This window comes from Canis lupus, chromosome 10 (genome assembly GCF_048164855.1).
Source record: "Canis lupus baileyi chromosome 10, mCanLup2.hap1, whole genome shotgun sequence".
Lineage (NCBI taxonomy): Eukaryota > Metazoa > Chordata > Mammalia > Carnivora > Canidae > Canis > Canis lupus.
In genome coordinates, this window is record NC_132847.1 from 12,128,200 (window position 1) to 12,140,481 (window position 12,282).

At 44.3% G+C, this 12,282-nt stretch overlaps 1 protein-coding gene across 1 annotated transcript in view; it reads right to left on the minus strand.

Annotated features, from left to right (window-relative positions):
- Positions 1-3,644: 3,644 nt before the first annotated feature.
- LOC140642019 (uncharacterized) overlaps positions 3,645-12,282 on the minus strand; it is a 456,943-nt gene continuing 448,305 nt past the window's right edge. Inside the window, exons 13-19 of the mRNA XM_072842624.1 lie at positions 11,719-11,832; positions 9,032-9,166; positions 7,808-7,924; positions 6,099-6,561; positions 5,602-5,991; positions 4,209-4,367; positions 3,645-3,840 (exon numbers count right to left, since the gene is read on the minus strand). Of these exons, the coding sequence (XP_072698725.1) occupies positions 3,645-3,840; positions 4,209-4,367; positions 5,602-5,991; positions 6,099-6,561; positions 7,808-7,924; positions 9,032-9,166; positions 11,719-11,832 (1,574 nt within the window). The remainder of the gene's footprint in view (positions 3,841-4,208; positions 4,368-5,601; positions 5,992-6,098; positions 6,562-7,807; positions 7,925-9,031; positions 9,167-11,718; positions 11,833-12,282) is intronic.

Genomic DNA, 12,282 nt, shown 5'->3' on the forward strand with positions numbered 1-12,282 from the left:
TACATGTTCCTGAGCAAATCTGGCATTGATTTCATCTAGCTTTAGCTCAAGAATAATAAGACTCTCTCTTTTTGTCCTTAGGACATAAACACAGGTTTCTTACTGAATTCAAAGATATAGGCATCTATCTAGATAGAAATAGGTAAATAGTCCATTGCTAGGGTAAATAAGGTGCAAACCACTTAAGTACAGCATCTATGTTACAGCCACAATTATTCATTTTGGCTGAAAATGATTGATCTGAAATGAACCAAAGCAAGAACAGACTGCATCATCGCTGAGTAGGTCACATTACAGTCAGTTTACTTTGTACACATTTACCCTGCAAGAGAAATCATTGAATGTGTTCTCATGTGTATGTCAGAATAACCCAGTAGTGAATGAATGAATGAATGAATGAATGAATGAATTCCCTTCCCATTGTAGGCCAGAGAGGCCAAGGGCATAGCAAGTAGTAAAACAGCTTGAAACTCAACCTTATTGGACTCCAAAGATCATTCTTAAATCCAGCTATACCATTCATGAGTTTCACTATATGTGTTTCTTTATTTTCAGCGCTCCTCAATTGAAAAAAAAAATTCAATAAAATACATGTCATATAAAATTTCCCATCTTAGGGGGCAGGGCAAGCTAGCCCAATGTACCTAGATAACTTTCAAATCGTCCTGAAAACCTACGAATTCGACCTGAGATTTAAAGAGAGAACAGCTGGAACCTACAGAGAGAAGAGTTTGTGCTTCTAACAAGGTAGGAAGGTGGAAAACATAAAATAGAAGAATCCAGTGGGGGATGGGGCAGGCAGAGCTGGGCTCAGCGGGCAGCGAAAGCCTCGGGCCGGGGAAGCCCAGCCCTGGAGAAGCAGGAACTGGAACAATCTGCATCGGAGTCTTCCCGCAGGGAAAGGACCTCAGCAAGAAAGTTGGGCAGAGCCGCAGCTGGGGCAGGGAGCCTCCAGGTTCCCGGGTCACTAACAGAGGAGGGGGCCCCGGGGAGAGCACCCGCAGGCTGGGGGCCGGTCTTGGTAAAGGGCTGGGGCGCGCCCGGCGGGGCCTCGGGAGCAGCTCGGGTGGTGGCTCTAGGCGGAGGGGCCCCGGGGCGCGGTTCCAGTGGCGCAGGCCCCAGATCCCAGGGCTCTGAACAGACACAGCCCGGGACAGGCGGAGGTGGGAGGGCACAGGACAGCGAGGACGCTCCTGCCACCGGGCACCCCCGAGCTGTGCAGCTCAGCGCCCCCCACCCCCGGAGCATCCAGGCCAGTGTGGACTGGGAGCCTGCGGTAGTTACTGGGGGAGCTGACTCCAGAGCTGGACAGCTGGCAGTGGTCAGTGTTGTCCCTCCTGCTGTTACCCTATGCCTGGGACAGGGCAGGGCCGCCAGGGAACAAAGGCCTCACAGGATAAATAGCTGCCACTGAGCCCTGCACCTGGCAGGAGGCCGAGTGTCTCCAGCAGGTGCACACACCTGAGAATCAGCGCAGTAGGCTCCTCCCCCAGAAGACCAGCTGGAAAGACAGAGGAAGAGTAAGTTCTTGGCGGAGCAGCTCTGGAAAGCTTCATGGGCAGTTGAGGGATTTGCAGGATATAGAACCAGAGGATACCCCTGCTTGTAGTTTGTTTTGCTTTTTCTTCCTTTTCCCAGTACAACTCGTTTTTAGCCACTCTGCGCTGAGCAAAATGGCTAGAAAGAAGAACTCACCACAAAAGAAAGAATCAGAAACAGTACTCTCTGCCACAGAGTTACAGAATATGGATTACAATATGTCAGAAAACCAATTTTGAAGGTAGAAAAATATAAATTCAACCTGAAAAAAGAAAAAAATGTTAAAAGAACGAACAGAGCCTCTAACAATTGTGTCATAAGATCAATAGCTCTAACACTCATGCCAATGACATCCCAGAAGGAGAGAAGAGATTAGCGCAATATATATCTTAAGAAATAATGCCCAAAGATTTTTCAAATTTTGTGAAAGACAATTTTACAGATTCAAGAAGTTTGTGCATCTTATAAAACACGCATAGGATCTGTCTAATGGAAAGCACAAATACTGATAGAAAATAAGACCTAAATGTGATAAGTATAAATGGAGAAACATACATAGTATTCATGGTTTGGAATGCCCAGCGTGTTAAAGATGTCAGTTTTTTGATCTAAAGATTCCATGTAAGCCCTATTAAAATCTCAAGAAGATTTTTATGTATATGTTTACAAGTTTATGTTAAAATGTATGTGGAAACACAAAGGACTTAAAATGGTTAAAAAAATTAGAAAAGATACATCGAATTGGATGAAAGATACTATCCATTTTTAAGGCTTCTCGATACCTACAGCAATCAATACAATAGCAAGTCCATATCCAGACACATAGACTAATGGAACTTGAAATAGGGAACCTGGAAATAGACCCATACAAATGTGATTAGCTGATTTTGATCAAAGTTACAAAAGCAATTCAGTGGAAGAATAGCCCTTTTTTAAAAAAAGATTTAGAGAGAGCACATGTCTGCGTGGTCACATGGACAAGTGGGGGAAGGGGCAGAGGCAGAGGGAGAAGCAGACTTCCTGCTGCCAGGAAGGCAGATGGGGACTTCATCCCAGGACCTCAAGATCATGACCTGATACTTATGTCTATACTGATAATACATTATACTCATACATACAGGACCAGTCAGACATTTACACTAGGAGGAAGGAAACTAATGTCCACATAAAACCTTGGCACTATTGCCACTGAAGCTTTGAAAGCACCAACAACTTGGGACACCTGGGTGGCTCAGTGGTTGAGCATCTGCTTCCACTCAGGGCATGATCCCAGGTCGGGTAATTGAGTCCCACATTGGGCTCCCCGCAGAGAGCCTGCTTCTCCCTCTACCTATGTCTCTGCCTCTCTGTATGTCTCATGAATAAATAAAAGCTTCAAGAAAATCATCAATAACTTGAAACTTTCTAAAAATTATTTTAAATATCAGACATAGAAACCAAGGGGTTCGTTAAAATATATATATACACACTTGTATGTATACATATATACATATATATGTCCCAAAAGTCAGCCAGCAGTTTCAAGCTTTAATGACTTCAGAAGTGCTAAGCTAAAAATGATAGACCACCATTTGAAAGTTGAACTATTTTAATTTCCTTTCTCTTATGTAGTTTTGTGAACTATAAAGAACATTTTTTTTGTTTCTGTCCCTCCAGTTGAAGACAAGCAAAGTGACAAAGAAAAATTAAAATTAATCTTTGAAAATACACAATTAAAGTGTAAGTTATAGGCAAATAATTCAACATGCAAATTTTATTTTTAAAAACTTTTTTATTTTTTATGTTTCTAAAATTAGTAAGCTTAAAACTGGATTATGACTTTGGGGCACCCTTGTGGACACACATTTGATCATCCCTGATGAGGGTGTTCCATCCTCTCTCCTATGACTGTATATCAAGTGTTTGTAAACATACATGTGCCCAGAAAAGCCAAGCAGGGTATTTTCTTTGCTTTTGTTTCATTTGTGCAGTAGCTTTTCCTCTCTCAGTAATAAGAATGTCTGTCCCCCAGTCAAATAACCAGGCAGGTGAACGTATTAGACAACGACACAGAGAAAGATATATGTGCATATAAAGGAAAGGATATAGAAAAATAAGTAAAACTGTTAACAAAGACTACACTGGCGGAAACTTGTGGGTGCGAGTACAGGGGAGGAAGGGTATGGATTACAATCTACCACATAGTCAGAGTCTTCAGGCACATATTCATGGATATAAGATGTCGAGGAGGGAAATAAGTTAGATGGGGTGAAAAATCTATAGCCAGGCTGGAGAGTAAGACTATGAGCCAGGTGTTCACACCTGCAGTAAATGCAAGGGATTTGAGAAGCCGCAAGCAGAACTCAAACTAGATTCTTTGTCAAGTTAGCAGTCTCCTCCCCCGAATCCTGCCAAGCTGTCATCAATCTTCTGCTCCACTGGTGAAAGCTCTAGGTAGGAGAAATGTGTTTTCCACAGTACTAACACCTCTAGCAATACCGCCCTCTTCCCCACAAGGCAATATTGCAGGGATTTTCAGTGGTGCCTGACTCTGGCAGGGTGGGGGAGAGTCAGCAGGAGCAGAGACTCTTTCCTCTCAGGGCTCCTGAGGGCCTGGTATTCCCCGCATTCCTTGGGCTTCTCACGCCTCTCTGTGGATATTTTCTCCAGAGCTGGGCACCACATTTCACCAGGTAACTGGGAGCAGCTGCAGAGGATCAGGTACATCCATCTTTAGCCGGTCCTCCCTTGATGCTATGGGACTCATGAAAACGTCTGTACTCCCATCAGACCGCAGGAATGTGCTGGATACTGTTGTTTGAAATCTTTGGGGTGATGGGTCTGTGTTGCTGTGAGAAAACCAAAGCAGAGAAGAGGATCATTCAGTGAGGAAGGCAGCTTTTCTTATTTTTATGATAAATGTTCATTCGCTCTACATGATTCAAAAGATTCAGGGCAATTCCCAGGCTCCAATCTAACTGACTTTTGGACCCCAGAAGATGAGCCCTTCCTATATCCCATTGACTAAAAAGCCATACTCTCTCTCATTCATTTTGCAACGTCTTTGCAGCTTCGTCTACGTTTAACCCCTCTACTGACCTCTTAGAATAAGGCACTCGCAGCTGTAGCGAGAATAAAGAACAAGATATGGGAATTGTGAAACTTCATAAAAGAATATGGGGATCTTCCAGGAAGCAACACATTAAAAGTTGCCAGAAATCAGGGTGCCTGGGTGGCTCAATTAAGCATCCGACTTGATTTTGGCTCAGGTCATGATTTCAGGGTTGTGAGTCTAAGCCACGTGTCAGGTTCCTTGCTGGGGGATCCTGCTTAAGATTTTCTCTCTCCCTTCACCTCCACCCCCTCCACCCCCATAACCATGGTTGCTCTAAAAAAAAAAAAAAAAAAAAAGCAAGCCAGAAATGCCAGAAATGGTCCATAGCAGAAGAGTAGCTTCTTTGTCTCTCTTCTCCAGTTCCATCTGACACTTTAAAGGAAGCAGCTAGAACTACTGGCTCCTAGGATATATTAAATAGGAGTCCTCTGGTTGTTTCTTTCAAGTGGTTGTAACTCCCTAGCAGGTTCTTCCAGGTATGAAACTCACAACATGACATCTGAGATCTCACCCTCACCCAGGAAAAAGGTGGGACTGTGACTAGCCTTCATACTAACCCTTGTCCATCTCTGCTCTGCCCTTGAAAGGGAGGTAGGCCCAGGGCTAAGACTCCTGTGACACCTGGTTTATCTAAGGAATAATGGGCCCAGGCTTCTCTGCCCTACTTGACTAGTCTTGTCCTTACCCGACTCCTCAAAGGCATAGGAAGGAAGCAATCTCATTAATTCATCATCCATCAAGTATTCCACCCCAAGTATATATTCCTCTGAAGAAAATTATGCATCATAGTTATTAAAGAACCCAGGGAGACATCACTGGTGGATGAACCTTTTCTCAGAACCCTGAGTCCCAGGCATCCTCGAGGTGTTCTCCTAGCCCTAGGGCCCTCACCTCTTTGACCATGTGGCCTCCAGCAGTCCCTGCTTCCAGGGAGTCTCCTTTTTTCAGTGTAGTGGTAGAGAGGATACGCTGGTGTATGATGCTCTTTAGACTGCATGTGAGTGTCTTGCTGTTCCGCATGGTGAGAACCACCTTCTTCTCCTCCTTCTTGGGAGAGCAGTGGATAGAGTGGAAAGGGGTCCTCTGCTCCTGTTGCTGCTGGTGCACTGGTAGTGGCGGGGTGGTAGATGTGTATAAATAGAGGTGGGTACGAGGGTTGTTTAGAGAAGATAAAGAAAGCCCCTTGGTAGAGTCTGGTTTGCTCTACTTTCCCTCTCTCAGGGGCTGCAGAGAGTCTGTTTATTAGCATGAAGACATGTTCATGCCAGAATGATGTTCTTTCTGGCCTCAGTGTGTTCTCTTCCCGGTATTCTCCCCCCTTCTCTTCTTTGCCCTGTTCTTCTTGCTCTTCAGGCAAGCTAAGGCCAGATGGAAAGTATGGCAGCTAAAGCCCTCAGTGACCCCATGCTGGACGTGCTCCTGTAGGGCCTCTAAGCTGGGGAAGACCCGGCAGCAGCCCATGCACCTGAAGCCACTATCCAGGGCCACAAGCCATTCGGGGGTCTTGGCCCTGGAACATTCCTCCACAGCTGGAGTCTCTGCTGGGCTGACAGCCTCCTCCTTTGCCTCTTGAGCTTCACTGTTCCAGCTGGACTCACTGCCAGTTAGGAGTTCCTTCGTACACACATGAGACGGGGTGACTTCTGTATGGACCTTTTCAGGAAAGGCCATTTCTTCTAGTCTTGCCTTCTTTGAGGGAGGCTCCTGCTCTTCCTCTGAATCACTTAAGACAGCCACCCCCCTTTTCATTTGGACATGCATGTAGTAAATTTTCATGAGCCTTTCCTTCTGTGGTTGCACTGAGGGAACAGAGGGCTGAGTACTACTGACCAGATGGAATGGAAATGAGACATATGGAAAGGGCGAAGAAGTCTCATGTTGCTCAGATTGTCCAGGATGAGAAACATCTTGGTGTTTTTGATGGCTTCCTACGAAAGAGAATTTCAAACGTAAGACAAATAGAGTCTGTATGTGACGTCCGGAGGTGTCAAGGTGGCCATGAGAATATTCCCATGCAGATGTGTGGAGCAGAAGTCTGTACACATGTGGTATTTCGGCATTCTATGAGTGGTGTGTTTTATTTGAGGTGTGTACCTGCTATAACTATGCAGGGATGTGGGTGTAGTGTGTCTTGTGGACTTGCATGTGTGTTTTGGGACACATCTGGTTGAACGCTTCCTTTAAGAATGTATTTATTTATTTATTTGCAAGAGAGAGACAGAGGCAGAGAGAGCAGAAGTAGAGGGAAAGGGACAAGCAGACTCCTTGCTGAGCGTGGAGTGTGACATGGGGCTGGATCTCACTACTTTGAGATCATGACCCGAGCTGAAACCAAGAGTCGGATGCTCAAATGACTGAGCCACGCAGGCACCCCTGGTGACTGTTTCTGATGTTACTCAGAGGTGACAGTGAATGAGTGTGTGCATGTGTGTTACATAGTGTGACAGAGCATGTGAACAAGTGCGGGAATAATGCTGTTTCCTGTTGACACTGTAGCTTAGAATGCCAGCAGAAGTGACCTGAGCTCCTGAAATATGCCGCTCTGTGAAGTGCCCGAGTCTTCATGAGTGAAGTGGCATGTGGATGAGAAAGGCTGTACATGAAAGTCCATCCTCCTCAGGGTATATCCATTTTCTGCAGTTTGGCTTAGTGTGAGGGAGTTAAAACAGGTGATCTGTACAAGGGGTTGTGAAGGACTTATGGTATTAGTGTGTGAGTGGATGAGTCTGACTGTGTGAGGGAATGAAGGGACAAGGGTGTAGCTATGCCATGCCAGAGAATGGGAAAGTGAATGAGGAAGGAAGGCAAGGAGAAAAGGAAGGAGAAATGGGACCAGAACTGGTAGGAAGGAATACAGATGCAGGAGTGTGGGTGAGGATGAGTTCATGCACCTCTGAGGGGGAAGGGTGTGATGAAATGTCCACACCACTGCGGGGCTCTACTTGACCTGAAGCTACAACGGTGACTGGGTCCTCCCCCTGAAGCTACACTCCCTTTCTGTTCCTCTGCAGGGGCTTCAGTCCTAGTCCCTCTGCCCTGAAGCCCTCTTCTGCTCTCAAGGGGAGAAAAAGATAAGTCAGGCTTGGGCTGAGCAGCTCAGTTGTACCTGCTGTCTCTGCTCAGACGCGACCTGTGTATTTCCCTTACCGTCCTCTTTAGCGAGGATAAACTTACCAGAAGGGGAGATGCAGACGTATTCTGAGGAAGAGGACTTTTCTTCTGCAATCTCACTGCCAGGAGAGACCACATATGACTCAGGCTGAGGCACATTCTCTTGGTTCTTCCAGAATTCTGGGGAAAGGATTAAAAACAAAACAAAACTCTGAGATATGGCATCTTCTGGAGTCTGTGTCAACTCAAAGAGCTACACTGAATGGATATTATTAGTTAGACATCATTACCACACATGAGACTTAACTCTCATAGAAACTAAGGTGACTTTCTTCATTGAAATGCTACGATTTTCAGGTGACTTTATCTTTTAAAACTTCACTTACTCCTAAATATAACGAAATAATAATTAGTAAAACTGTGTTTATAGTGAATGACCATGATATTATCTCGTGAGATTTCTGGACATGTGTAGAGAGTATTGGACACTTAGAACCATGGCTGTAAAACAGTATGCAGTCACTAAAGTAGGATATTCTCAGCTTGGTTTTCCTTATAGGACACTGTGCAATGAGGGGGCATGGGGTGCAATTTTATGAAGAATTCTGCATGTGTATCTCTCTACGTATGTACTGATATCTGATATCTATCTATTAACCCTTAAAAACACACGGAGGAGGTATGGATGGATAGATGGATAGATAGATAGATAGATAGATAGATAGATAGATAGATAGAGGGCAGCCCCAGTGGCTCAGTGGTTTAGGGCCACCTTCAGCTGGGGGTGTGATCCTGGAGACCCAGGATCTAGTCCGACTACAGGCTCTCTGAATGGAGCCTGCTTCTCCCTCTGCCTGTCTCTCTCTCTCTCTCTGTGCCTCTCATAAAAAAATAAATATAATCTTTAAAAAAGATAGATATATAATGTACAAATGCAGGTAAAATGAATTTTCAAGGTTCCTGGGGAACCCTGGTGCTGGAAATGTTCAAATTAAGACTTCACGGTCATGGCCCAAACTTCCTTTCCGAAAATATATTTCCACATTTCTCTTAGATATTTTATCTTCTCATTCAGATCTTTTAAGAGCTTCTTCCAAAGAAGACAGGGAAGCCTCCCTGGTACATTTCTGCTTATTAATTAGGAATACAGACCTTGGACAGTCCTCGTGAGAAGGGGTCATTTATGGCATTGCGGGGCATAGGCTCGTAATTCTAATTTTTGGCTAAGATGCTGCCTCACCTCCCTGCCTGATTTCCCCCCAGCCCCTCCCACTCCCACCATATTACCTCTGTCAAAGAGCTTGTCTGCAGGAGAGATACGGGAAATATATTCTGAGTCTGAAACTTCTGCCCTCTGGCTGTGGCCTTGGGCCAACCCAGAGGGTCCAGAAAGTAGAATGTCTTCATCTGTGTTTAAGACTTCTGGGAAAGAGAAGGACAATCAGAGAGATGATATCTTTGCCTCCATTAAACATTCGAGAAATACCATGTATAATAACACACACAGCACTTGTTCCCAGGAAGATTATAGTCTGGCTTCTATCCAAAGGTCTAAAATCTAGGTACCTAAAAATATTTGCTGGAATGAAATGTCTGGTTACCTATAAGAGCATGAGAGCCCTAGGTTGTTTTCTGCAGTTGATCAGAGGCTCAAATTCTTGCCTGGCACATGGTAATTGCCCATATTATTTGTTATTACTACTCCATTTACCACAAGCATAAATGCAGAGCAGGTATGTCAGTACAGGTCTTCAGTCTGCCACCTGTGGTTTATGATACCGAGGTCCTGCTGCCTCCGGGGAGGGTTAGGATTTACAGGGAGGAAGGACAGACTGCGATCTGTTGGCCTCCTCTTCCACATATCTGCTCCTGTGCTCCAGGGACCTCACCTGAGGGCTCTGCTACCCAGCTCTGCAGGACTGGAGACTCCAGGAGGATCCCCAAAGCTGACTCCAGACGGCACTTCCCAGCAACGGGCACAGCTCCCCTGTCAGGAGCTACGGACTGGCCAAATGGCTCAGCTGTCACTTGGCCTAGTTAGTGGTGTCATCTTCGTCATGTTCCACACACATTGTTCTGATCAGCTTTTGCCTCTATACTTACCATACTCATAAGCCTACCACTAAACTTTCCTAATTAACAGCTAAATTCTAAGTTGTTGATTGTTTTCCTAGTAAAATATGTATATTTCTGGGATCGGGTTTTACCTCTATCATGAACTTCAACACATCCCGAAAATCGCCAGTTAGTTGTTCTTCCTCTTAATCTACATTTGCAAACTCAACTTTCAGTAAATAGGTAAATTTCTGTTCCTGATAAAATAACTCAAACATATTGAGTCTCTTCCTATGTTTAAAAAGTTTATTTAAGCTTGTACCCAAATTTAACATCACAAAATGCACCACTTTGTCTCTTAGGTCGCTGGAGAGTATCTGGTAGGTCATGTTATAGGCATGAGACAAGTCAGTGGGGGGTGGATTATTTTTTAGAGACGTAGTATGTGTACCGTGTTCGGTGAGTACTGTCTGATTGTGTACGTGTCTGTCATATTTTAACAATTTTATGTAGAAAGCGTACGGGTGCCATGGCCATTCTACGTAAAGGTAGCATGAGCATAATATATTAGCGAATGGTACTGCATAATCCCGTATTTGTAAAGGTGGTATGAGTGATCTGGGTGTCATGTACCACTGAGGTTCAAGTTGTGACATACTGTCTATTTGATTTATGAGAGAGATATGGACCTGGGTAATTTTGTGAGATCTGTTGAGATTGTGAAAGTGCTAGGATAGAGGCAAGGATAGAGGCAAGACCTCACGCGAGGTCCTAGATTGTGGAATTATCTGAGGGGCCTAAGCGACCTGGGACAGAGGAGTTTTACACGATGTTATATGACTGTGTGGCTTTGTTCACTGTTAATGTGAAATATGAAGTTCTACAAGAGTGAGATTATTTGTGTGAGTTTGAGATGATAGTATCTAAGGAATGTCATTAGAGAAGGCAAACTTGAGGAATACATATGCTGCAAAATGAGTTGTGAAGGTTCAAGATGTGAGGATCTGAATTTATGAATCTGTCTGAGAGTATAAGGAAATGGGAGCAGAGGGATGCCTGGGTGGCTCAGTGGTTGAGCACCTGCCTTTGGCTCCGGGCATGAGCCTGGCTTCCTGGGATTGAGTTCCACGTTGGGCTCCCTGAGGGAGCCTGCTCCTCCCTCTGCTTATGTCTCTGCCTCTCTCTATATGTGTTTCTTGTGAATAAATGATTAAGATCCGTAAAAAAATAAAAAGAAAAAGAAAAAGAAAAGAAAGAAATGGGACCAGAGAATGGGAAATGAAGAGACAAGTGTCAATAGGGGTAACTGTGAGAGGACTTTGTGCTAAGCCTAGTAGAGTATGTGATGGAATCAATATTCCTGTGTGCTCATGAGGGTTAGGAGGTTGTTGGAGAAGAATCGAAGGGTCTCTTTCCAATCTCTGCCCCTTCTTCCCCATGAAAGGACATATGCTAAGGAGTTCAGTCCTCTCTTAGCGAAAAAGCAAAATCTACTGGTTCCTTCTTGGATGCCCTATCTGTTCTTTGCTGGCCCATTTCACACCAGCTGTCAGAGATTTGCCCACATTATGACCAACAGAATTCATCTTCTCAGGTTCAGACTGAGTTTATATTTCCATTTCTCAGAGAGATCTGACATTTCTTTAGACTCCACCTTTGCAAACATGGCCCTGCACTTATGGATATTTGTCCTCTCTGAGATTCCCCTTGAATCTCCAGGCTTTGTTTTATATAGATGCAATGAACATCTCCTGGAGAGAAAAAAGACCTTGTGTTATCCCTCTCATCTGGACATGGGCTTGGATCACTTTATATCTCTCATCTATGAGTCTGTAAATAGAAATGCTCAGCTGGACCCTCAGCCATGCTTACATCTCCCTTTGCCACTACCCACCTCCAGTTCAGACATCTCGACTTACCCGTATTCTTATTGTCAGAGGCACAGGGGAGGTCACTTGAGACAACGGCACTGTGTTCTTCCTGTGAGGTACTCTCACCAGGCTGTGGAGTATCCTTTTGCTTCTTTAAGATTTCTGTAAATTGAATTAGAATTAAAAGATATATCTAGTGTTTCATATATTCAGTGCACTTGGATTGCTTACTCTGTGTCAGACACTCAGGGATAGTATAGTCTCTTTTCTGGCCAAAGCTCCAAAATAGAAGTATTCGACCATTTTTACTTTTTCCCAAGTGCTCATGGCTAGCTGGATATAATATATGTACATTGTCTTTATTGAGGTCGCTGCGGTGTGTCTTGAAATTGTGTCATCACAGTGTACAGTCCATATATTTTAGTATTTGTTTCCCTGACTATACATACGTGACTGTGTCTCACGCATTTCATCAAAAGATGCCCATATCCTATCTGCAGAGTCCATAATGTTACCTTTAAGGCCCAAGGGACTTTGCAGATATTATTAGATTAAGGACCCTGAGATGGGAACATTATTTGGGATTAGATGAGCGGTCCATATGCCGTATTT